Consider the following 27536-nt stretch of genomic DNA (forward strand, 5'->3'; position numbering starts at 1 on the left):
TCCTCTCTCTCTGCCTGCCTCTCTGCCTACTTGTGATTTCTCTCTCTGTCAAATAAATAAATAAATAATCTTAAAAAAAAAAAAAGAAAAAAACTTCTTTAGACATATATATTATTGTATAGGCAGACCAGTTCTTAAAATCCCAGTATTTTTTTCTCTTTCCATACTCAAGTGTTTAATATTATGTCTCTTTTTTGTTGTTCTTCGTCTTTATAAAGAGAAATGTTAATGGAAAAAGGATGACAATAATATATGATTCTAAGATAATTGGTTTAATTAAAGAATAAGTTTTTATTTTTTCTTTTAAAACCGGTATTTCTTAAGCAACAAAATAAAAGCCAAGTAAGCATTATCTTCTTCAGAGTAACAAAAAGCTTATTGTGCTGTTTTTCTAGGGATGTTGCTATTGTTCAGAAAAGTTTTAGATTTCTTTTGTAGAGTGATTTCAGGGTTGGCATCTTAGGTTTTTGAATAATTTATGTACAATTTCAGTGGTTTGGTTTTGCATGCACTAAAATTCACTTGGAACCAAGACATGTAAATAAACTGATCAAACTGAGTTAGTATTATGTTGGGTCCAAAGCCAAAGTATATTTATGAAGTAGTAAAATTGACTTTTCTGTGTGGTTTTAAGTGACTTCTAGAAAATTTGTTATGTATAATCTTCCAAGGAAAGATATGTTAATACACCAATTTCAGTTACTTTATCTTTACTTTGTATACAAAGGTGCTAAAAATGAAATACTTTCCAAGGGGTAGCATATTAGAATGAGATAGTTTTGTTGTTTTCTGGGGGCAAAGGGGACTGGAGTTTTTTGTTTTTGCGTTTTTGACAGTGTACATATAACAGTTTGAGTTTTTGTGTATATTCTTTAGTCATCCTAGCTCTGACCTTTTTTGGGCAAGGGCTTTTATAATCAGGATTTAATACTTAACATTTAAAATTTAGCATGAGGAGTGCTGGAGTAACCCAAAACGTTAGAATATTTTAGTTAAGAAAATTTGTACAAATAGGAGTGGACGATATAGGCTTCCAGTTATGGAATAAGTAAGTCATGGGGATGTAAGGTATAGCATGGGGAATATATAGTTAGTGGTATTGTAATAGCATTCTGTGATGACAGATGGGAGCTACACCTGTGGTGTGCACAGCATAATGAATCATGGAGTTACGCACCTGAAACTAATGTAACATTGTGTATTAAGTATAATTCTATTAAAAGAAAATTTTGTGCAGATGATATAGATAATAGGAGATAATCACATATTTACTATTTTCTAAATGAGCCCTTTCCCTTTTTTTAATTTTTGAAAATGATAATCATTGGGTATTTAAAAACTACCTTAGTAAGTTTACATCCACAGTTCTTTTATTATGTAGCAATTTAGGTTTTTTTGACTTTCTGATAATACAAAAGCATACTGTGAATTTTTTCAAGTCTTCATGTTTTGATGGTCATTTAAGTATCTCTTACTGAATTAACATTTACTTTCCTTCACCTAAAAGGGAGAATTATACAATGACTATTTTGAGAAATTAGCTATTCTCATTTGTCAGGTTAGAATGTGTAATAAAATATTTTGGAGAAATTATTAAATGGTATTGCTGTTCAAGGACTTTATTTTTCCTACAGTTTATTGTTTGAATAAATTTGTCATTGTTTGATTTTTATTTTCTTAACCAAAACCAATAATAAATGTCTGTGACCTTTGCTGCTGCTTATATCAGTTAACTTTATGGTACATGTTGAGCTTCAGCCTCTCTGGAATTTATAGAGTTGAAGACAGAGTAAATTCAGTTTATAATCTGTTATTAAAGCTTTTCTTGAAGTAATGAAATGAGTCATTGCAAGTATATGTTATTAGTTGGTATATTACCAATCTTAGAGTAAAATAATGTCATCTTTACTCTGAAAAAAGTAATATTACTGACATTTTAAAGATTAAAATGATTCCACAAGTATTGCGTTTCTTGCTTCTTTAAATGAATGTTGATGTGTTTGCATATTAAATATAATTGTGTTCTAGGTTAACTTCTCAGCCTGGTGCTACATTACCAAACGGACATAGTAGCTTATGTGAGTATTCTGTTATGAAACTGGTTAGTATTGAAATCCTTACTCATGTTGTTAGTAAGTGTTAAAGTGGGGTAAAATTTACTAGTATGTTCAGCATATAGTTGGAAATGACTGGATTTCCATGTCATACTGAATACTTATGTAATTGTTAAATGTTGAGAAATCAGTACAAATGAAATTATTTAAATTACTGTGACAGATTATAAATAGTTATCAAAATTTTAAGTTATTGGATATTAAAGCCATATAAGAGGTTATGTTAAATTTTTATACTCTTTTAAAAGTAATTTTTGATGTATCTTTTTTTCTTTTCATACTCCGTACTTTGAAATGTAAATCTCTCTCTTCTTGTAGCCCTTCGAAGCCATCCCCTTCGAGGGGAAAAGAAGGGAGATGGGGACCTTTCTTGTATAAATGGTGACATGGAAGTCAGAAAAAGTTGTCGTTCCAGGAAAAACAGATTTGAAAGCGTGAACCAGAGTTTGTTATTTGATCAACTAGTAAATAGGTATGAATGCTTATAAACAGTTTAATTTAATTAATTGATTTAACAGATTTTAAAATTTCAAAGTCAGATTTCAAAAAAAATCAGTCATTTTTAAGCTAGTTATTTATTTATTTATTTTTTAAAAGATTTCATTTATTTATTTGACACAGAGAGAGAGGTCACAAGTAGACAGAGCAGCAGGCAGAGATGGGGGGGTAGCAGGCTCCCCGCTGAGCAGAGAGCCTGATGTGGGGCTCGATCCCAGGACCCTGAGATCATGACCCAAGCTGAAGGCAGAGGCTTAACCCACTGAGCCGCTCAGGTGCCCCCTAGTTATGTTTCAAAAAATAACTTAAGCACTGACTTAATAATAAATGCAATTATTATTATTTTTTTATTTTTTATTTTTTAAAGATTTTATTTATTTATTTGACAGAGAGAAATCACAAGTAGATGGAGAGGCAGGCAGAGAGAGAGAGAGGGAAGCAGGCTCCCTGCTGAGCAGAGAGCCCGATGCGGGACTTGATCCCAGGACTCTGAGATCATGACCTGAGCCGAAGGCGGCGGCTTAACCCACTGAGCCACCCAGGCGCCCCATAAATGCAATTATTTTAAACTTAATTTGAATTAATAGTGGTTAGCAATAATTTATCAGTTTCTAGTCCATTTACAGGATTTAGTAGTTTATGTGATGGTTTAATTTTTCTCATCCTTTTTAAGTTTATGCATAAATAATATAAAAAATTTTATTCTCTTTACTCTTACAGTTTTTTAATATTTGCTAATTAACAATTGTTTCTGAGTTTTCAAGCAACATTAATTTCCATTGTTGATGTGTAGTAAGTAACTTTTCTTTAGTCAAGATTTTGAATTAATGGTCTTTTGAGACTGGGTATATGGGAAACAGTGAATGAGCCTAGCAGATTGCTCAGTATCTCCATACAGTGAAATTTTACTCTTCTCAGATGATAAATTATCCTTCTTAATCCTTGCAGTGATCAAGAGAGAGGGGAGGTCAGTGTAATCCCTGTTTTATAAGAGAGGAAATTATATTCTATACTGGTAATGTCAAATTCAAGTATTAGTTATTATTTGTTAAGTACTTTGATCATTATCTGGACAACACAGTAAGTGGTATATAAATGTGTTTAAAAGATAAAATGTGGTTCAGCCTGCCTGTGCTGGCATGCTCTCTCTCTCTTTCTCTGGCAAATAAATAAAATCTAAAAAAAAAAAATAATATTAAAAGATAAAATGTGGTAATGTGAGCCTTTATTTCGTGGAGGTCAGTGTTTTCTAATTTTTAAAATTACCTGTTCAGTTAACTTAATGTAGGTTTTAAACTTTTTTTTTTTTTTTTTTTTAAAGATTTTATTTATTTATTTGACAGAGATCACAAGCAGGCAGAGAGAAAGGCAGAGAGAGAGGAGGAAGCAGGCTCCCCGCTGAGCAGAGAGCCCGATGTGGGGCTCGATCCCAGGACCCTGGGATCATGACCCGAGCCGAAGGCAGCGGCTTAACCCACTGAGCCACCCAGGCGCCCCAAGTTTTAAACTTTTTTTAACTAGGCTCCATGCCCAGTGTGGAGCCCAACACAGGTCTTGAACTCATGACTCCGAGATCAAGACCTGCGCTGAAATCAAGTCAGATGCTTTACTAACTGAGCCATACAGGTGTCCCTGGCTTTAACCATTTTTTTTTTGCCTTCCTCCCCGCTAGCTTTAAACCTTTTTTTTTTTTTTTTAAGATTTTATTTATTTATTTGACAGACAGAGATCACAAGTAGGGAGAGAGGGGGAAGCAGGCTCTCTGCTCAGAGAGCCTGATGTGGGCATAATCCGTGTCATGGGATTATACCCTAAGCCGAAGGCAGAAGCTTTAACCCACTGAGCCACCCAGGCACCCCTAGCTTTAAACTTTTTATAGATTCTTTATCCTATAAATTTTCTTAACACCATCTTCAAATAAAAATATTGAAATTTTTTTTTTTTTTGGTCTTAGATCTGGTAGTCAGTTATTTATAGTGGCATTGTGGAGTTAAATATTTGTAGTATTACAGATTTTATTTTTAAAGCAATCTTGACACTCACCTTAGGGCTTAAACTTAAAGCTCTAAGATCAAGAATCGCATGCTCTACTGACTGAGCCAGCCAGGTGCCCCAAATATTTGGAGTATTATAAACAAATGTTCTGTTTCACAAGTTTTATTATAGCAATTATATTAAGGTAAAAGATGTTCTGGATTTTGGGGGGCATTATCTTCTTTTATTTTTTCTCATCATAGCACATATGGGGCATTATCTTCTGATGGATGCTGATTCAGAAAGTTATTTAATTGGTTCAATGTACAGTTACATATCAGGTAATTATGCTTTGATGAAGAGCTCTTTCACATGTCTGACACATTTTTTGGGTTTATTCTGTGATTGTAGTACTGCTGAAGCTGTACTACAGGAAATGGACAACATTAACATCAGACGGAATCGTCGGTCAGGAGAAGTAGAACGACTTAGAATGTGGACTGATACAGAATTTGTGAGTATATTAACTTTAACAACCTTGGCAAATATTTTGGTTTTTTGGTTGTGGAATTCAAAGGGAGGATGAGCAGCATTTGGATTTTCTTGAATTAACAGATTTGTTCCTTTCTTTTTTCCACTTTAGTTAGGGATTTTATGTTTTCTTCTGTCCTTACTCTGCTTTCCACAATCTTCCCCAAAAGACCCTTTTGTCAGAAGAATCATCTTAAACAGTACCACTTTGGGGTCGCCTGGGTGGCTCAGTGGGTTAAGCCTCTGCCTTCGGCTCAGGTCATGATCTCAGGGTCCTAGGATTGAGCCCCTCTCAGGCTCCCTGCTTAGCAGGGAACCTGCTTCCCCCCTCTGTCTCTCTGCTTGCCTCTCTGCCCACTTGTGATCTCTCTCTGTCAAATAAATGGATGAAATCTTTTTTGTTGTTGTTGTTGTTCAAAGATTTTATTCATTTATTTGACAGACAGAGATCACAAGTCCCAGAGAGGCAGGTAGAGAGAGAGGAGGAAGCAGGCTCCCCGCTGAGCAGAGAGCCCAATGCAGGGCTCGATCCCAGGACCCTGAGATCATGACCTGAGCTGAAGGCAGAGGCTTTAATCCACTGAGCCACCCAGGCGCCCCTGAATGGATGAAATCTTAAAAAAAAAAAAAAAAAAAAAAAAAAAAGTACCAGTCTGATTGTTAACTCTGCTGATTTGAACCTTTAATGTTCTTTTTATTGTGTACTGAATTAATTAAAAATACCTTGACCTTCATAATCTGGTTTCAGCTTTATCTTCTCACACACCATTGCCCAGATATAAATAAATCATTCTTGTTCCTTTATCCTTAACCACTGGTAATAGTTCTGGTTAGGGACTGCTGCAATCCTACCTTTGTTTCAAGGTTCATCTCAAATGCTGCCTCCCTTCCCTTCCCTTAGCAACAAGAGGATCATCTCTCTGAATTCTATGGTACATTGTACCTTTCTTTATGGCATTTAGTTTGTTTTACTTTGTTTTATAGTTACCTGTGACTTGTCTTATTCCATCTTACTAGGCTGTAATTTGCTTCAGGGAGAAAGTATGTTCATGGCATTAGAGTTTTAAATTTTCAAATATTTTATACATTTGTTTTATTTTTCCTTTTGTCCCTTGCATTTATTAAATTCAGGAACCTCCATTTTTTCATGAGTCTGTGCCTTCAAATAGGTGCTTAGTAAATTTCAAGAGTGGTCTTATACCATTGGGTTAATGGTATTCATGGATAGGAATAAAGTCCCCGTTAATCGACAGCTTTCTGTCTTTAAAAGGAAAACATGGATATGTATTCAAGAGTGAAAAGGCGAAGAAAATCACTGAGAAGAAATAGTTATGGGATACAGAATCATCATGAGGTCTCCACTGAGGGTGAAGAAGAAGGTTTGTAAAGTACCTTATGAAGTAAATACTACGAAGTTGAGGTGGGAGGGAGGAAGCATGTGTGAGGTAATAATATGCATAATACTGCTGGATGGGTGATTTTTGGCTTTAGAGGTCTATATTGTATAATTTGGAATAATTTTTATTTGGCACTCTGAGTTTTTACCTTCACCTTGAAAAATGCCTTTATACTATCGCCTTTACATAATTTATTAGTAGTCCTCCCGAGACCTAATCTGGTGTGACATTTGCCATGGACTGATTTGTTATTAGTGAGGCCTCTTTTGTGTTTCGATAGATAGCTTCTAACTGGAAGCCTCTATCCATAGTCACTTTCTATATCCTCTGAATCTCTGTGATTATTTGGGTCCCAAATTTAGTTATGGACCGAGAAGTAAATAGTGACATTCAGAGAAAGAGGGCCTGCTACTGTTAGTGGAATAGGTTGTACTGCTCTTTTCTGAGGCTTGTCTGGGTTCTGAATTGAAGAGCCCTGGCTGAATTTTTAGGGTTGGAGCTGGGAACATGATGGAAGTAGCTTTGCCCCCAATCAGTGACTAGTAAGTACACCTATAGAATTCAATTCTGTAGGTGTTAATTTTTATTGAAATGGGTTTTCAGAAGATTCCATGTATTGTAAATACAGGATAGTTGTATTTTACCAGGAAATCTTACCAGTTCCTATTATTTGTATAGCTTAGATGGAGAAGATGGGGTTTTTTTCTCAAATTCTCTAATATATTATTAGCGAGTTCTGAAGAGCTGATATTTCTAACGAAGGTACTTTATTGAGCAAATATTATTGTTGTTACAGCTAGAACCTCTATATTACTTCCTTTGGAGAAAATCAGTATAGGTGAGACAGATTTATAATGTGACTTTTACCTTTTCATTAACTAAACACCTTTGTGTTTTCACAGTAGATTTGCCATGTATAGAATTTCTTCCTACAATATTGTTGTGCAGGTGTTTCTCAAAATGTAATATTTTTTGAGGATTTAGAGAGACTTAACTTGGGTATAAGTAATTTATTTAGAGAATAATATTGTATCTACTGATTTTCTCTAGAACTTAATAATAAAAATTTTTATAAACTTGGAATAAGCTTTCAGATGTCATTATTAAAATATGAAGTCCTTTGCATTTTTAGTCTCCTATTTCACTCAGTATTACTGGTGGTTTAAAAATTTTTCCTGTTCCTTAATATGGTTGTGTTGTGTTGACAATTCCTGTGGCTAAAAAGTTAATCACAAAGTATATTGGATTTGGGGACCATAAGCAAGTAAATTTTTATCAGATTTTAATTTAATTTAATTTATTATTATTTTTAAAAGATTTTATTTTTAAATAATGTCTACACCAAACATGGGGCTTGAATTCAAAAACCTGAGATCAAGAGTTACATGCTCTACTGACTGAGCCAGCCAGGCACCCCACCTCAGACGTTTATTTTAAACTGTAAATTTGGGTTCCCCAGGTCGCTCAGTCTGTTAAGCATCTGCCTTAGGCTCAGGTCACTATCCTGGAGTCCCGGGATCGAGCCCCGTATTGGACTCCCTGCTGAGCAGGGAGTCTGCTTCTTCCTCTGCCCCTTATCCTGCTCATGTGCTCTCTAACTCTCTCAAATAAATAAAATTAAAAAGTATATAGATACACATATATATGTAATAAATAGTGGTTTGGCTGTAACTATGGTATGACATCTATCTACAGTTTATTTTTTTTTTAAGATTTTATTTTTTTGAGAGAGAGAGAGAGAGACAGAGAGAATGAGACTGAGAGCATGAGTAGGGAGGAGAGGGAGAAGCAGGCTCCCTGTGGAGCAGGGAGCCCGAAGTGAGGCTCGATCCCAGAATCTTGATATTATGACCTGAGATGAAGGCAGACGCTTTACCTACTGAGCCACCCAGGTGTCTCCAGCCAAAGCACTTTTTAAAAATAAACTTTCAGGACTTATGTACATTATAATTTATTTTTTAAGTATATAGTTAGGCAAATCATAAAGTGATCACGTATGTCAAGAAATAAACCATTAATACCCCAGAAATCGGCTTCATGCTCCCTCATAATTCCTACCTGCATTTTCCTACCAAAATAGAACTAATTTGTGCTTATCTGTCGTCAGCAGGCCTAAGAAACCATTATACTGCCAAAAAAAATTGCTCTTGCTGTAACATTAGTAATTACCTTGTAAGCATATTTTTTTGAACTACCAAGTGGTATTTGGATACTAACCTTATTCACTGGTGGGTAACTGGCCATTAAATGAAGTTTGATCAAGTCAAATTTTGATTTATCTTCTATTACTGTTTTGTATGACCAAAGATCATAAGTATACCTAGGTTATTTAGCAGAGAGCTATATTATTTGTAGGAAAGGCATTTTTAAAAAATACCTGTCTGGTTGATTTTTAATTGTATTGATATATGCTGTATAATAAAATGTTGACACTTTAAAATGTCAACTGTGCTGAGAGTAAAAGACAAAATATAAATAAATACTCATTTCTAGAGTGAACCAGTCCTTGTGGATTAAAAAAATGATTCTTTTCTTTAATGTGGGGGAAAACTAGAATCTCAAGAGGAGGATGGAGATATAGAAGTTGAAGAGGCGGAAGGAGAAGAAAATGATAGACCATATAATTTGAGACAAAGGAAAACAGTGGATCGATACCAAGCACCTCCAATAGGTAAGAGATGCTGAAGAACTTCTTTTGTAGTTGAGCAGCTTATTCTACTTCACCTCTTTAAAAAAATAAGTGCTGCTAAATTCAGAGATTTTATTTTTAAGTGATCTCTACATCCCGTGTGAGGCTTGAATTCACAACCCCAAGAGTTGCATGCTCTACCAGCTTAGCCAGCCAGGCACCTCCAGTTTTGCTGAATTTAGAAGAATGGAATTTCTTGTAGTTCCATTTATCTGGTTTTTTTTTGTTTTTGTTTTTTTAAAGATTTTATTTTTATTATTCATTTGACAGACAGAGATCACAAGCAGGCAGAGAGGCAGGCAGAGAGAGAGGAGGAAGCAGGTTCCCGATGTGGAGCAGGGAGCCCGATGTGGGGCTCGATCCCAGGCCCCTGGGATCATGACCTAGGCCAGAGGCAGAGGCTTTAACCCACTGAGCCACCCAGGCGCCCCTGTATTTATAGGGATTATGCAGTCATCACCACTGTCTAATTCCAGGACATTTTATTATTTCTTCACTTTCATACCCTCAGACCTTGGCAACCACTAATGTACTTTCTGTCTATAGATTTGCCTTTATGTGACCTTTTGTGTCTAACTTCTTTCACTTAGCATAATGTTTTTAAGGAAGGACTGAGATATTTATATGAGATAGTTATACTTTGTTTGTTTAAAGATTTTATTTATTTGAGAGAGAGAGAGAGCGAGCGAGCACGAGTGGGGTGAGGAGTAGAGGGAGAAGCAGACTCCCTGCTTACTAGAGATCCTGATGTGGGACTCCATCTTGGGACTCCGGGATCGTGCTTAACTGAGTGAGCCACCCAGGCACCCCAATACTTAAACTCTTATGCTCTAAAATGATGATTGAATCTCTGAAAGGGGTGGGTCGGAGTTATCTTACTAGAGGCTTGCCTCTAGTTGATGCAGATTGGTATGCAGACATTACACCAGGTAGGAGTCACTGTCACAGATAGCCCTGTTGATAATGGGGGAGATATGTAAAGATAGAAAAAAGATTGTGAGCCATTTTTATAGATAAATGAAATCTTTATTGGGGAATAATTGAAATGCAGTATACTGCAGATACACATATTTAATATGTACAGTTTGGCAAATTGGACATACCTTAGGTACGTACCTATGAAACTGTCATCACCATCAAGATACTGAACATGTTTATCAACCCCCCAAATATCTTGTTGCCTGTTTGTAATCTGTTTCTAACCTTCTGGAACCATCTCCATCCCAGTCCTTGAGAAGGCACTGATCTCATCTGCTTTCTCTAACTGTAGATGAGTTCACATTTTCTTGAATTTTGTGTACAATATATACTCTTTTTTGTCCAACTTCTTTCACTCAGCATAATTTTTAGACTCATCCATGTTGTTGAAAATAATACCAGAGTGTTTCTTTTTATTACCAAATAGCATTCCATTGTATGGCTATATCACAAATTGTTTATTCATTCATTTGTGGATGAACATTTAGACTGTTGACATTTTTAGTGTTTTGCTGTTACAGATTTCTTATGAACATTCATGTGCAAGTCTTTGGACATATTGTTTCATTTTTCATAAACACTGAGGAGTAGAATGGTTGGGTTTGTTATTAGGTTTATGTTTAATGTGCTAAGAAATTGCCAGACTGTTTTCCAGAGTGATTGTACAACTTACATTCTCCCTAAGAGTACATGAGAGTCCAGTTGCACCATTCTGTTGCCACATACTTGGTATGGTCCGTTTTTGAAATTAATTTTAATATATATTTACTGTAGTTTAAATGTCCATTTCCCAAGTGATGTTGAGCATCTTTATGTGCTGCTTTGCCAGCATTATCGCTGGTGAAATGTCTGTTCATATCTCTTGCCCTTTTTTTCAATTGAGTTGTTTATTTTTTCAGTACTGAGTTTTAAGAGTCCTATGTATTGTGGCAATCAGTTCTTTATCTGATACATGATTTGCAAATATTTTCTTTGTGTGTAGCTTGTTTCCTTTAATTTCTTGATAGTGTCTTTCAAAGAGCAGAATTTGTAATTTTGATGAACTCCAATATATTACGTTTTTTAATGGATTATGCTTTTGGTGTGGTATCCAAAAAAATCTTTGTTTAACCCCAGATGATGAAGATTTAATTTAACATCTTTTGAGAAAGTTTGTTTGCAATTTATGCTATTATTTGCTACAAAGTTTTTATTTTTGCTGTACTCCTTCTAGATAGCATTTGGAACTTGAACACACAAGACTCACTTCTATTCAGAAAGTAAACAGAAGTAATTTCTATTCCTTTAATACATCAGTTTATCAATTTATCGTTAGTTATTTCTTTGCTGTCTTTTTTTCTTTTTCTTTAAGTACCGGCTCATCAAAAAAAGAGGGAAAACACACTGTTTGATATTCACAGATCTCCAGCAAGAAGAAGCCATATCAGGTATGTTTTGCTGGTTTTCAAAAGAGGAAAAATTTATATCAGTTATTTAGATATATTCTTTAAATAATACATTATGAAATGTCTTATAATTAGAATATAGGTATTGATGGTGTTGATAATGTCAATGAGGAACTAAATGGTATCTTTCTTTAAGGACTAGTAGTTATTATCTTACATGTGACTGTTCTCTTCCTGGTTTAGTTTGCTTGGAATAGTTACTGTTTTAACAATTATGTTCTCTACAGCTACATAGCTCTTTGGTGATCTACTTGTGTAGAGTTGAATCTAAACAACTCACATTGCTTTCACTTGAAACAGTGGTTCAGTTAGTCTTTCCTGTTTTTTCCCTTTTCCTCTTTCTTTCTTTTTTTTTAAAGATTTTATTTATTTGAGACAGAGAGCATTAGCCAGTGCACACATGAGTAGGGGAGGGTTGTCACAGAGTAAGAGGGAGAAGCAGACTCCCTGCTGAGTAGGGAGCCTGATTCAGGGCTCCATCCTAGGACCCAGAGATCATGACCTGAGCTGAGGGCAGCCGATGAACGACGGAGCCACCCAGGCACCCCTTGTTGGCCATTTTTATATCTTCTTTGTAAAGATTTCTGCTTAAATTTCTGCCCTCTTAAAATGGAGTTGTTTGCCTTCTTACTGAGTTTTAAGTTTTAAAAATATATTCTAAACATAAATCTTTTGTCACATGTACATATTACAAGTGTTTGCTCCATCATTTGACTTGGCTATTTGTTCTCAAAATGATGTTTTGAAGAGCAAATGTTTAAAAATTTTTTTAAATGAATTTTTAGTTTTGGAACAATTTTTGCTTTGCAGAAAATTTGCAAAAATAGTATAGGTTTCCCTTAAACCTCTTACTCAGTTTGTTGTTGTTGTTGAATATTTTATTTATTTATTTATTTGACAGAGGGAGACGCAGTGAGAGAGGGAACACAAGCAGGGGGAGTGCGAGAGGGAGAAGCAGGGAGCACAGTGCGGGGCTTGAGCCCAGGACCCCTGGCATCATGACCTGAGCCGAAAGCAGACTCTTCACAATTGAGCCACACAGGCGCCCCCCTCTTACCCAATTTCTGTCATTGCTAACATGTTGTGGCATGTTTGTTAAAACTAAAAGGTGATATTGGTACATAACTACTTACCAGCCTTCAAGGTTTATTTGGATTTTAATAGTTTTTTCATTAATGTTCCTTTCTGCTGCAGAATACAAATGAGGGTACCACCATATTACATGTAGTTGTCATGTCCCCACAGTCTCCTCTGGTCTGTGACAGTTTTTTGTCTTCCTTATTTTTCACGATTTTGATAATCTTGATGAATCCTGTCCCTGTATTTTTTTTTTTAATTTAAGATTTTATTTATTTATTTGTCAAAGAGAGAAAGAGCACAAGGAGGGGGAATGGCAGGCAGAGAGAGGAAATAGGCTCCCTGCTGAGCAGGAGACTGATGCAGAACTTGATCTCAGGACCCTGGGATCATGACTTGAGCTGAAGACACATGCTCAGCCGACTGAGCCACCCAGGCATCCCACTGTCCCTGTATCTTATGAAATGTCCCCCAGTCTGTCTAATCATGTTTTTCTCTAGGTGAGACTGGGGTTAGGATTTTTGGAAAGATTACCCAGGAGGAAAAGGATCCTTCTTGTTATATCACATCAAGGGGAAAATTATACCCATATGACATCAATGATAATGTTAAGTTAACCTTTATAACTTGGTTAGAGTTGTGTTTGCCATATTTCTCCACTGTAAAGGTACTGTTTTTCCATTTCCATATATATTTTTTTAATATAAACAAATTACTAAGTCTTGCACACCTTCAAGGAAAGGTAGTGGTTTGGAAATTAAGCTCTGTCTCTTAGAGGGGGAGTGTCTACCTGTATTACTTAAAATTCTTTTGTAAGACATTGGCATCCTTCCCTTAAAAATATTTATTCAGTCATTTATATTAGTATGGATGCGTGCTTATTTGTTTTATACTTTGGGTAGTAATGAAATATTATGTTATTTTGTTGTTCAAATTGTACCTGCTTTACCCATTGTGTCCCTTTTACATTCCTCCATCGTTTTGTATTTTGAGTACTTCCTTATTTTCTGTCATTACAACATGTTTCAAGCTCATTGTAAACACTCTGTGCCCCAGCTCTAGGATAAGTCATCTCACTAAGGATCCCTGTTTTCTTCTATTGGAGAATAATATTTAGAAGCCAGTATCTAGATACTATGTATGTTTGTACACAGGACCCTCTTGTAGATAGTTAGGTAATCTTACGTATGTACACTAACCTATGTTTACGGACACATTTATAATTGTTTCTTTACCCATCTTTATATTTGAGCTAAACATGAGTTCTTACTGAAGTGGGCCACTCTAATCCACTATCACAGAGTTTATTCTAATCTTTCTTGTTTATCTTATAACTTTCAGACATTGAGAGGCCTGACTCCTACTTATCTACATCTCTTATTGGTTGTTTCTAATTTATATGAAGATGAGAATATCCATTTTTTAAAAATTTATTTATTCACTTGACAGAGGGAGAGATCACAAGTAGATAGAGAGGCAGGCAGAGAGAGAGAAAGAAGCAGGCTCCCCACCAAGCAGAGAGCCTGATGTGGGGCTCCATCCCAGGACCCTGAGATCATGACCTGAGCTGAAGGCAGAGGCGCAACCTACTGAGCCACCCAGTTGCCCCTGAAGGCAGACTCTTAACCAACAATCACCAGGTGCCCCTAGTTTGGATATTTTAGGTCCTTTGCATTTTCACTTAAATGTTGTAATCAGTTTGTTAATTCATTTCTTTCTTTTCTTTTTAAAAAAGTTAATTAATTAATTATGATCCCAGGACCCTGGGATCATGACCTGAGCTGAAGGCAGCTGCTTAATGACTGAGCCACCCAGGTGCCCCCAACATTTATTTTATTTTATTTTATTTAGAGAGAGCACATGCACGTATGTGCATGTGAGTGGGGGAGGATGGGCAGAGGGAGAGAGAATCTTAAGCAGATTTCACGTGCAGTGTGAGCCCCGTGCAGTACTCGATCTCAGAACCCCGAAATCATGAGCTGAGGCAAAATCAAGGGTCCGATGCTTAACCTACTGAGCTGCCCAGGTGTCCTCTTTTTTTTTTTTTTTTTTTTTTAAAGAGTAATCTATACATGCACTGTGGGGCTTAAACTCCCAATTTGAGGTCAAGAGTCCAGTACTGGGGAAGCTGGGTGGCTCAGTGGGTTAAGCCTCTGCCTTGGGCTCAGGTCATGATCTCAGGGTACTGAGATCAAGCCCCAAATTGGGCTTTCTGCTTGGCGGGGAGCCTGCTTCTCCCCCTCTCTCTGCCTGCCTCTCTGCCTACTTGTGATCGATCTTTCTCTCTCTCTCTCTCTCTCTGTCAAATCAATCAATCAATCAATCAATCAGTCAGTCTTCAAAAAATAAAAGAATCCAGTGCTCCTCTGACTTAACCAGCCAGGCACTCCTGTTAATTCCTGCAGTAAAAGCCTGCTGGGATTTTGTTTGGATTATATTAAAACTGTAGGTCAGTATGGGGAGAATCGATATTGTAATAATACTTAGTTTGCCAGTCCATAACATGTTATATCATTTCATTTAGTTAAGTCTTTTGAAATTTCTCTCAGCAGTGATTTGTAGTTTACATTGTAAAGGTTTTTCATGTCTTAAATTTATTTTTAAGTATTTCCTATTTTATGCTTCAGTGGAATTGCTTTTAAAAACTGTTTTCAGGATGCCTGGGTGGCTCAGTCGGCTGTAAATGTCTGTCTTCAGCTCAGATTCGTGATCCCAGATCCTGGGATGGAGTCCCACATGGTATCATACTCCATGTTCAGCAGTGGTCTGCTTCTCCCTCTGCCTGCCACTCCCCCGCTTGTGCGCGCTCTCTCTCTGGCGAATAAATAAACAGAATCTGTAAAAAAAAAAAATATATATATATATATATATATTTTAAAAAACTCCTGCTTTCGGGGTAAATGGCTGGCTCAGTCAGAAGAGCATGTGACTCTTGATTTTGGGGTCATGAGTTCAAGCCTTACCTTGGGTGTAGAGATTACTTAAATGAATAAATAAAAACTTAAAAAAAAAAACTGTTTAGAAAACCTACTTTCTATCTAATTGGTTGCTACTAAGATTTAAAAATAGAATTGTTTTGTCTGTAAACTTTGTATTCTATGACCTTAGCAAATTTTGTTTTTAGTTCTAGTAGTTGTTTTGTAGATTACTGAGTATTTTCTGTATAAACCATATTGTCTGCAAGTAGAGACAGTTTCAGTCTCTGTGAGTTTTATTTCTTTCCTATTATAATGACTAGGGTCCTCTGTACAGTGGTGAATAGAAGTTCTGAGAGTGGGTATCTTTGTGTCATACCTGTTTTTGGTATGACACAACGTTCACTATTTCTCCAGTAAGTAGGGTATTAGCTGAAGGATATTTGTTTATTTGTTTTGTTTTGAGGATTTGATTTATTTATTCGAGATGTGAGAGAGTACAAGAGGGGAGGTGGGGCAGAGTGAGAAGGAGAAGCGGGCTCCCCAGGTCCTGGGATCAAGCCCCGGGTGAGGCTCTCTGCTCAGCCAGGGAGCCTGCTTCTCTCTCCCCCTCTGTCTGCTGCTCCCCCTGCTTGGGCTCACTCTCTCCCTCTCAAATAAATAAATAAAATCTTAAAAAAAAAAAAAAACTTAAAAAAATTGAAATAGGGGCATCTGGGTGGGTCAGTGGGTTAAGTCTCCGCCTTTGGCTCAGGTTATGATCTCAAGGTCCTGGGATTGAGACCCATATTGGGCTCTCTACTCTGCAGGGAGCCTGCTTCCCACTCTCTCTCTGCTGCCTCTCTGCCTACTTGTGATTTCTCTGTCAAATAAATAGATGGAATCTTAAAAAAAAAAAATTAAAATAAAAAGTAAAAAGAACGAGTAGAATGGAGAAAAGTGGATGTTTGTATCTTAACCTTAAAAGTCAGGTGTGAACAATGTGGAATTTAGGAAACAAAACAAATGAACAAAATAAAAGAGATAAACCAAAAGACAGACTCTTAACTATAGAGAATAAACAGATTATTTCCAGAGGGCAAGGGGGGATGGGTGAAATAGGTAAAGGGGATTAATATACACTTAGTTGTGTGAACACTCAGTAATATATAGAATTATTTTTAAACAATTTTTAATGATTTTATTTATTTATTTGTAAGAGAGAGAGAGAGCGCACAAGCAGGGAAAGCAGCCAGAGGGAGAAGCAGGCTCCCTATTGAGCAGGGAGCCAATGCAGGGGTTGATCCCAGGACTCTGGGATCATGACCTGAACAAAAGGAAGACGCTTAACAACTGAGCCACCCAGGCGTCCCTGTTTTACTTTAAATTTTTAAGATTTTATTTGTGAGTAATCTCTACACCCAATGTGGTACTCAAACTCACAACCTGAGATCAAGACTTGTATGCTCTACTGATTGAGCCAGCCGGGTGCCCCTCTATCTTTTTGTATTGCTTGGACTGATAACATTTACAATATTTTTTCTGTGACACTTATTAAATCTTACTTGATTAATTTATTAGGTTAATTCTAAAAGTCAGAAACCAATTAATAGCTTTTACATTTCTTTGAATAATTACAGTGTTTTTCACTGTAGAGCCAAGTTGGGTGTTAGGATTAAATTTTGTTTTTGAAAATAATGTATTTATTTATTTGAGAGCAAGAGGGCAGGGGGAGGAGCAGAGGGGGAAGAAGAGGGAGAGGTAAGAATCCCAACCAGACCCCGCACTGAGTGCAGAGCCAGATGGAGCTCAATCCCACATGATCTCCCACGAGATCATGACCCCAGCCAAAACAACCAAAAGTCAGCTGCTCAGCCGACTGAACCACCTGTTTTTTTTTTTTTTTTTAAAGTTTAAGTAATCTCTGTACCCCCTATGGGGCTTGAAATCAGGGCCCTGAGGTCAAGACTTGCATACTCTTCAGACTGAGCCCGCCAGGTGCCCCAACAGTGTATTTTTTTTTAAACATTTATTTTTTTTTATTTTAAGATTTTATTTATTTATTTGACACAGAGATCACAAGTAGGCAGAGAGGCAGGCAGAGAGAGAAGGAAACAGGTTCCCTGCTGAGCAGAGAGCCTGATGCGGGGCTTGATCTCAGAACCCTGGGACCATGACCTGAGCTGAAGGCAGAGGTTTAACCCACTGCCAGCAGTGTATTTTTTAAAGCCATTTGCTACTATAATGATTTTAAGGATTTTACTCTCTTTAATAGGAGAAAGAAGCATGCCATTCATAGTAGTGACACAACTTCTTCTGATGAAGAACGCTTTGAGAGGAGGAAATCAAAAAGCATGGCAAGAGCAAGAAATAGGTTAGTAAATTTTTTATTGTTATATACATTATAGAAATAAGGAAGAACAGTCCTTTTTTGAATGGGATTCTTATCTGCACTAGTACTTAGCTAACACTGATGTTCAATACATATTTTAGACTAGGGTAATGCACTGACTTGGTTTTTAATTAGTAATTCTTAAAATAGAAATCTAATCTTGGGAAACTTCTTGTAAATTGTTTACTGTGTAACTACTCAGTGGAATGTAGGAACGTAAAGGAGAAAGAACCAAGGGGAAGAGGCCAACAACTACGGTAGTATTTCCTTGGTACCTTTCCTATAATCCAGATCCATTTAATGAGGCTGATTTTAAGTGTTTATAGTGATTACAGCACTCAGAGTAAGATTGGGTTTCTGTGGGTTTTGGTTTTTTTTTTTTTTTAAAGATTTTATTTATATAATTATTTGAGGGAGAACATGAGAAAGGGAGAGCTTGAGTGGGGGGAGAGAGGCAGAGAGAGAGGGAAAAACAGACTTCTTGTTGAGCAGGGAGCTTAATGCAGGGCTGATTCCAGGACCCTGAGATCATGACCCGAGATCATGACCATCACTTAACTGACTGAGCCACCCAAGGGCCCCTGATTTGATTTCTAATAAAATTGTCTCAGAAGCCCTTCCATTTTATTGGAAAATTCGTTTTGTTTTGGTTCAGTGAGTGCCATCTGGTAGTCTTTGCCTACCTAGGGTAAATGACTGATTATTATGTGGCTCACAAAAACCTCAGGAGTTTTCACTGGGTGAGAGAGCCAGTATTTTGTCTAGTAAGTAATTAGAATGTCAAATGAAAATTTATTCTTTAAAACTTGAGTTAATTAGCTTATATTTATACTAGTAGAGATAAATTATATTTAGAAAACTTATGATTAGCAAAGTATTTCTATAATTTGGCATTATATATCTATTGTAGAAATAGCAAATTGTCAGTTAGTTGGTCTTGGAAACAAATTTGGATTGGTGTAGATGTTATGCTGAAAATAATTCCTCATGTGGATGATGGAAAGAAAATATAAGAGAAGACAAAAACATCTAAGTTTATTATTTTTTTTAATTTCAAATTTTTTTAAAAAAGATTTTATTATTTGTCAGAGAACACAAGAGCACAAGCAGGGGGAGCAGCAGTCAGGGTCAGAGGCAGGCTGCCTGCTGAGCAGGGAGCCTGAGGCAGGGCTCGGTTCCAGGACCCTTGGCATCATGACTTGAGCCAAAGGCAGACACTTAACCTACTGAGCCACCCACATGGCCCAAAATCTATGTTTAAATAAAACAATTTAATACCTGTTTAATGTGAACTATTCTGATACTTGGTTTGGAAGTATTTTTTTTTTTTTGGAAATAAATTTTTGAGGTTAAGAATTCAGAAATGTGAGTGTAAATCTGGTAAATATGATCACGGTTAAGGATTCAGAAATGTGAGTGACAAGTACATTCATTATAGAAACTATACTTCTTTTGAGGTTATTTATGTCATCTTTTTGGTTTTTATACAAGATAAAAAGGAACTAGATTATATTTTCTTAGGGGGAGTAAAATTAAATAAAATTTTAGGTGGCTAAAGATCATTTTTAAGGTAGTTACACAGAAGATAAGGGTTAGTTAGCTCAAAAGTGATCTAAAATTGTATCCTTTGAATTAAAGAGAAAGAAATTTTCTTAATCATGTAGACATACCCACATAATACCTGAGGACAAATATAAATATTATAATAAAGTTTGAGTTCATTTAATACTGTATGTAATATATACAGAGTAGATCTATTTTAATTTTATACTTGTATAATATCCAGTATCAGATATGTTGTTTTCTAAGTTGGAATAGGTTGGGTTCTTTGAACAGATAAATAGATTAGTGATCTTGTTTGTTTTGTCTAGTGAATACATTTATTTTTGGCCTTAAAAGTTGAAAAGTACTTTAAAAATATGAAATCCTTGTTGTTTTCTGAGTTTTCAGAAAAAGGAGAAAGATGAAAATATGTCAAAGATTTACACTTATTTTGATGTTAAAAATGTAAAACTTCTAATGTTCTCTACTTGGATTTTTATGAATTTCAGGTGTTTGCCTATGAACTTCAGAGCAGAAGATTTAGCTAGTGGTATTCTCCGAGAACGTGTCAAAGTGGGTGCAAGCTTGGCTGATGTTGATCCAATGAACATTGACAAATCAGTAAGTTTTGTAAATAGTTTTCCAGAGGACTTTTTAAAAAAAATGTTACTTCTTGTTTCTAAGTCAACACACAATAAAAATAAAAACCCAGATATCATTATTATTAGTGTTTTGATGCATATGATTTGAAACCTAGCACTCTGGTACCATGTGTTGTTTACTCAAGTTTTTTTTTTTTTAAAAACATTTCAGTGTACTGGCATATATAATAAAAAATGAGTAGGAAATGAGGCTGACAAATAAGGCAAGGCCCCATAAATTGTAGTATATAGTGGGGCATTGTTAAAGCTACTTAGATTTCGTGATCAGATTTACATTGTAGATGAAATACTCTATGTTGTAGTTAGTGAATTTGAGGGAAGTAAGGCTGGCATTAGGGAAACTGGCTTAGACGTAGTTGTAACATAGTAATTTGGAGTAATGGTGATGGTAGGGTAATGACCGAAAGAAGAAGTAGGTGGATTTGACAGAATTCAGGAGAGAATTCAAGTTTGATGAATTGGTTGGATTTACTGCTTTTGGCGAATGAGGGAGAGAAACAAGTTGAATATATGACCTAATATATGACCTAAGTTTCTGGCTTAAGTGACTCTCTCAGTGGCACATCACAAATGGAAGTAATTTGTAGGAAATTAATTATTTAGGTTTGGCATTAAGGAGAAATATCTAGAAATTCAGATATGGGTCCCCAATATAAAGATAGTTGAGATCACTATGGGAATGGATTATCGTACCCGGGGAAAGTATGTAGTATGAAAAGTGAGACAAGATGTAGATTCTTACTGTTAGTATAATCTTGCGGGGGGAAATATTTGGGAATAAGTTTACTGCATAGCCAAGATTGTATTTTATATTTTTAAATTTTGTTCCCATAAGCCTTTCTATATGACATAATTTGATTCTCATAAGAGAAACTTAAGTTATGAAATGTAGTTGTGTAATATTTTAAAATGAAATGTTAGCTATCTCCAATCTGAAAATATTTTTTAATTGAGGACCTTATTTAGAAAATATTTTAATTGAGGACCTTATTTAGAATATTGAATTCACAATCTCATATTCTCAGAGGACCTTAATCTTTTTTTAAAAAAGATTTTTAAAATTTATTTATTTTAGAGAGTGTGAGTGAGCATGAGTTGGGGGAGGGGTGCGGGAGGAGGGGAGAGAATCTCAAGTAGACTCTGCCCTGAGCGAGGAGCTTGATGGGAGTGGGTGGGGTGGAGGTTGGGGCTTGATCCCGCAACCCTGAGATTAACCAGTTGAGCCACCCACGTGCTCTTCATAGTACCTTACTTAATGATATTTGGTTATTTGGTTTACCAGCTCCTTACTCTCTTGAATCCAGTCAATTTTAGATGTCTCTGCCCTTCAGTAAGAGTATTTCTTTAAAATTTGATAACATATGTAAGAAAATATAGTTTCTCTTAAACTCTTCATTTATTTTTCCAGATTACTTATTTTTTTTAATATAGTAACATTTCATTGTGAAACATTTTCAAATACCGTTAATAGATACAGGGGAAGAAATCCGCCCTAATCCAGCAGTCAGAGGCAATCACTGTTATTATTTTGGCAGTATTTCCTTCAAGTGCTTTTTTCTATAGTTTTTATTTTATAAAGTCTTTTAGGTATGGGGTGCCTAGGTGGCTCAGTCAGTTAAGAGTCTGACTCCGCATTTCCACTCAGGTCATGATCTCATGGGTCATGAGATAGAGCCCCCATGTCAGGCTCTGGGCTCATCAGCAAGAAATCTGCTTAAGATTCTCTCCCTCTGCCCCTGCCCTCACTTTCTCTCTTCTCTCTCAGATAAGTAAATCTTTACAAAAAATAAAGAAGAAATCTGGTTGGGGCGCCTGGGTGGCTCCGTGTGTTAAAGCCTCTGCCTTCGGCTCAGGTTATAATCCCAGGGTGCTGGGATCGAGCCCTGCATTGGCCTCTCTGCTCAGTGGGGAGCCTGCTTCCCCCTCTCTCTCTGCCTGCCTCTGAGCCTGCTTGTGATCTCTGTCTGTCAAATAAATAAATAAAATCTTAAAAAAAAAAGAAAAGAAATCTGGTTATGTAAAGTTCAGCTTTGGAGTGTCACAGACCATTGTACTAGCTAAGATGTTTTTCACCCAACTTCTAAATCAGTTTTTATTCCCTTGGGGACATTATTGCGCTTGCTAAGAGTATATGTGATAGATGGTATTTTGAAAGGTATTTAAAATACTAAGAGTGTGACTACAACTTATCATCTCCTATAGATATCCATTAAAGTGTTACATTGGCTATTAATCTTGTCCTTAGTTGCTAGGAGATTAAAGAATGGTAGCTTTACTTAGCTGAATTGAAATGTAAACTTGAATTTTACTGCTAAATTTATTTTTCCACATTTCAAATGTGTAATTCTTTGTCGTACCCACTGAAGGCATATATTTCTGAATCATAAGACTATCTCAAATTTTAAAAATTCTGTAAGCAGTTAAAATTATTTTATATTAAACTTTTCCCCTTCTTCCCAAGGTGCGGTTTGATAGCATAGGTGGATTGAGCCATCATATTCATGCACTAAAGGAAATGGTAGTATTCCCACTTCTATATCCGGAAATTTTTGAAAAATTTAAGATCCAGCCTCCAAGGTCAGTAATGTTCTAGATATTTATTACTGTAACTACTGTTGATTTATTAAATTTCAGTTAGTAAATGATTAGAAGTATTTCATCTGTATTTATTTGATGTGTTCTAACAATGAGAATTTAAGAATGAAATTTTATTATTTAATATTCAAAGTCTTTGGTACTCTTGAGTGTATTCTTGAAGTTCACATTTAAGCATTTAAGAGTCAGTCATAAGATACAAATCTTTATGTAGGCCTTGAGTATACAAGTGGATTGCTGAAATGGATTTTCTTTAATTTGGCCTCCTAATAACATTGAGTTTGATTCTTTATGTTGTTTAGTCTTTGGAAACACAATTTCAATTAAGTGTTTCTTTGACTTGATGAGGGGGTAGTTTTGAAATGGTAAGCTTGATATTTATTTTTATGATCAGATTAATTGTGTTTGATGATAAGATAGCTAGGCTGAAAAAAGGCTAGAAATTATGTTAAAGGAAATAGGGCAAAATAAAATATTCTGAAGATGTATATATAGACTGTTAGGTTTAAACTGCTAAATATTCCTTTTCATTTTCCATCTGTTTCAGAATGTAAATCTCATTAAAGAGTCATCCCCTATTCCATTAATCAGTAGATTAAAAATGTGGCTTATAATTCTGAAGTGGCTTTTTAAAATCACAAAAGCAATTTGTAACTTGAATTTTAACATAATTATTATTTTCAAAGTCGTTAAAGTAATACAGCTATGGAAGAAACTGAAACAAAATGGAGAGAGATAAGCAGAAAGTGTTATAAGTGGAGGGTAATCTTACTCCTTAGGGATGAATAATTTTGTATATATTTTAAAAAATTTTTAAAAAATATTTTATTTAGGGGCACCTGGGTGGCTCAGTGGGTTAAAGCCTCTGCCTTTGGCTCAGGTCATGATCTCAGGGTCCTGGGATTAAGTCCCGTATTGGGCTCTTTGCTCAGCAGGGAGCCTCCTTCCTCCTCTCTCTCTGCCTGCCTCTCTGCCTGCTTGTGATCTCTGTCAAATAAATAAATAAAATATTTTAAAAAATTTATTTATTTATTTATTAGAGATTGAGAGAGAGAGAGAAAATGAGAGAGCATGTGAAGGGGGAGGTCAGAGGGAGAAGCAGACTCCCTGCTGAGCTGGGAGCTGGATGCAGGACTCAATCTTGGGACTCCAGGATCATGACCCTAGCTAAAGGCAGTTGCTTAACCAACTGAGCCACCCAGGCGCCCCAGTTTTGTATATTTTTTATATAAAGGCTTATTTTATACATGTATGTGTAAAGTTTATATTTTGTCTGTATTAAGCACATATAAACATTTAATATAGGTGAAATTATTCAGTAATACCTTTATATAATCCTTTTTAACTCTACAGTATATTCTAGACACCTTCCCATATCAATAATGTATGTATCATTCTTTTTGACATTTTAGTAGTATTTCATTTTATGGATGTAACAATATATTTATCTGTACCTTATTGTTATTATTATTATTATTTTAAATTTTTTTAAAAGATTTTATTTATTTATTTGTTAGAGAGAGAGAGGAGTGAGAGTGAGCACAGACAGACAGACTGGCAGGTAGAGGCAGAGGGAGAAGCAGGCTTCCTGACAAGCAAGGAGCCTGATGTGGGACTCGATCCCAGGACGCTGGGATCATGACCTGAACTGAAGGCAGCTGTTTAACCAACTGAGCCACCCAGGCGTCCCTGTACCTTATTATTTTTTTTAAGGTTTTTTTTTTTTTTTTTTAAAAAGACTTGAAGTAATCTCTATACCCAACACAGGGCTCGAACTCACAACCTCAAGATCAGGAGTCGCATGCTCCCCTGGCTGAGCCAGCCAGGTGCCCCTATCTGTGCATTACTAATAGATAGCACTTAAATTTTTTCAATTTTTCACAGTTAGAATTAATGCTTTTTGGAACATCCATTTAATATCTGTATTATATTTCTTCTGAGTCTTTCTATATGCTACATTCTGAGATAAGAAATTTCTGGGTCACTGGGAGAACACATTTAAAATTTTCATATGTCTTGCCAAATTACTCTTTTCTCTGATTTACCTACCAAAGTTTTATTGTTGAAAACATCCTTAAACGCTCTTAGCAAAGTGAAACTTTTGTCTTTTTTTTTTTTTTAAAGATTTTATTTATTTATTTGACAGAGAGAGATCACAAGTAGGCAGAGAGGCAGGCAGAGAGAGAGAGAGGAGGAAGCAGGCTCCCCGCTCAGCAGGGAGCCCGATGCGGGACTCGATCCCAGGACCCTGAGATCATGACCTGAGCCGAAGGCAGCGGCTTAACCCACTGAGCCACCCAGGTGCCCCGAAACTTTTGTCTTTATAGTACAGGAAGCTTTCCTGGTGCGTAATAGTTATCATACACATTAGTACAAATTTATATGGGTGATGCGTCCTTTTGTGTTCATTATTAGTGGTGGTGATAGCATTACCTTACTTCTCTTGATTCTTTTTTTCTTTTAGGGGCTGTTTGTTTTATGGCCCTCCTGGAACAGGTAAAACCTTGGTTGCCAGAGCATTAGCTAATGAGTGCAGTCAAGGAGACAAAAAGGTCGCTTTTTTTATGCGAAAAGGAGCAGACTGTCTGAGCAAGTGGGTTGGTGAATCTGAACGGCAACTTCGGCTTCTTTTTGATCAGGTAAGTGAAATCAGCTTATGAATATCTTCTTTAAAATATCTTCTTTAAAATGTTATATTTAGTCTAAACATAAACTGTTCATAAGGAGGCATATTTCCAATCAGTATGTTTAATTCAGGATCAGTAATCTGAATTTGTATGCTTTGGATGTATTTAATAGCAGTTTAAATAGTACTAACTTAAGATGATTCACAAACCATTTATTAAGGTGGCTAGTAGGCATATAATACCTTGTTAGGTGCTTTTGAGAACATGGAGTATAACATACATGTTGTTAGGTTTTATTCTAATTGAGGAAATAGAACAAGCATAAGAAATTAAATATCTCTGCAGGAAATCTCACAGAGCACTGTATTATTTTCATGAGCTGTAAATATCGTGCTAGAAGAATTCAGTAACGAATGTTCTTTCTTTATTTTGAGAGAGAGAGAGAGAGAGTGCAGGGAGGGGGTGCAGAGGGAGAGAATCCCAAGTAGACTGCACTAAGTGCAGAGCCCGATGTGGGGTTCCATCCCACAACCCTGAGATCATGACCTGAGCGGAAGCCAAGAGTCAGACATTCAATTGGTTGAGCCACCCAGGCACCCCAGTAATGAGTGCTTTCAAAAGGCAGGGTTAGGTGACTGAATATTGTGTAGACAGTCTTCATTTTTAAAAAAATTTCTATAGCTTTAACAATATTATTTTGTAAGACATTTATTAACTTAGTCTTGTTATAAATTCACTTTTGATTATTTGAACTAGTGAAGGATATCATTCATATTTGGCAATGCAACTTTTATTTCATTATATCTAAGGAAATTACATGAAATTAAAAAATTTTCAGTAAGCAATCTTTGAGTAGTCATTACTTGAGTTTATGTGTATCAAAGTCCTTTGTAATTGGTAAAGCACTTCAATTCTTTTTATTCATTTTAAAATTTATTATTTTTTTTAAAGTTTTATTTATTTGAGAGAGAGAGAGAAAGCACGAGGTGGGGGGGGTCAGAGAGAGAAGCAGACTCCCTGCTGAGTGGGGAGCCTGATGTGGAACCTGATCCTTGGACTCTGGGGTCTTGATGGAGCCAAAGGCAGATGCTTGACTTACTGAGCTACCCGGGTGCCTTCAAATACTATTTTTAGTTAGTATGAGAAACTCCCATGTTCTAGATAATGGGAGTAGAAAGAGGAATAAGGTAAAATTTTTGCCTTCAAGGTGTTCAGTGTCTATTGGGAAGTGAAACAGTTTGCTTGAAGAGAATTTACTAATATTTGAAAAATACAAATATAGAGCAGTATTGGTAGATGAAAGAAGAATTAGTTTGGGTATTAATTTTAAATGCTTTTAGCCCCTTCATGCTGGGTGTAGGAATGTCTGTTGGTTTCATTCAAAACTATGGCATAAATTAATGCTTTTTAAAATCTAAATTTGGTTTATTTCTGTTTCATAGTTTTCTTTGTGGGTAAGTAGGTAAGAGTAGTTGGGATGCTCTCTTTTCTAAAATATTGCTGATAGTCATTATTACTAGTTAAAAATATTTAAGATTTATTTATTATTTGAGAGAGAGAGAGAGAGATTGAAAGTAGGTGTTGAGGGGAGAGCCAGAGGGAGAGAATCTCCTGCAGACTCCTTGCTGAGCATGGAGCATGACATAGGGCTTGATTCCACAACCCTGAGATCATGACCTGAGCTGAAATCAAGAGTCGGATGCTTAACTGACCCAGCCACCCAGATGCTCTCATTACTCTTTTTATTTATTGATTTCATTTTTTATTAAAATTTTAAAATATTTATTTAATAGAAAGAGAGCAAGCGATAAAGAGCACAGGCAGGGAGGAGAGGGAGAAGCAGGCTCCCCACTGAGCAGGGAGCCTGATATGAGGCTCGATCCCAGGACCCCAGTATCATGACCTAAGCCAAAGGCAGACACTTAACTCACTGAGCCACCCAGCCATCCTCACTATTGTCTTTTTAAATGAAAGAGTCCACATTCTTAAATTAAGGACATGATCTATACACTAATTGAAATAAATGAGGTATAATATATTGGCTAATAATTTGGTCTTCGGAGGTGCCTAGGTGGCTTAGTTGGCTTCGCCTCTGCCTTTGGCTTGCGTCATGATCGCAGA

General features: G+C 36.1%; 1 protein-coding gene across 2 annotated transcripts in view; it reads left to right on the forward strand.

The window, feature by feature from the left end:
* The window catches only part of ATAD2B (ATPase family AAA domain containing 2B), a 149198-nt gene that overhangs the window by 29769 nt on the left and 91893 nt on the right, over positions 1-27536 (forward strand). For both annotated transcript variants that reach the window (XM_004745890.3, XM_004745891.3), the window contains exons 3-12: positions 2029-2078; positions 2433-2586; positions 4998-5100; positions 6388-6496; positions 9069-9185; positions 11533-11608; positions 17873-17971; positions 20041-20152; positions 22655-22770; positions 25253-25427. In XM_004745890.3, the coding sequence (XP_004745947.1) occupies positions 2029-2078; positions 2433-2586; positions 4998-5100; positions 6388-6496; positions 9069-9185; positions 11533-11608; positions 17873-17971; positions 20041-20152; positions 22655-22770; positions 25253-25427 (1111 nt within the window). The remainder of the gene's footprint in view (positions 1-2028; positions 2079-2432; positions 2587-4997; positions 5101-6387; positions 6497-9068; positions 9186-11532; positions 11609-17872; positions 17972-20040; positions 20153-22654; positions 22771-25252; positions 25428-27536) is intronic.

Source organism: Mustela putorius, unplaced genomic scaffold (assembly GCF_011764305.1).
Source record: "Mustela putorius furo isolate JIRA1106 unplaced genomic scaffold, ASM1176430v1.1 tig00000281_pilon_pilon_pilon, whole genome shotgun sequence".
In the NCBI taxonomy this organism is placed as follows: domain Eukaryota; kingdom Metazoa; phylum Chordata; class Mammalia; order Carnivora; family Mustelidae; genus Mustela; species Mustela putorius.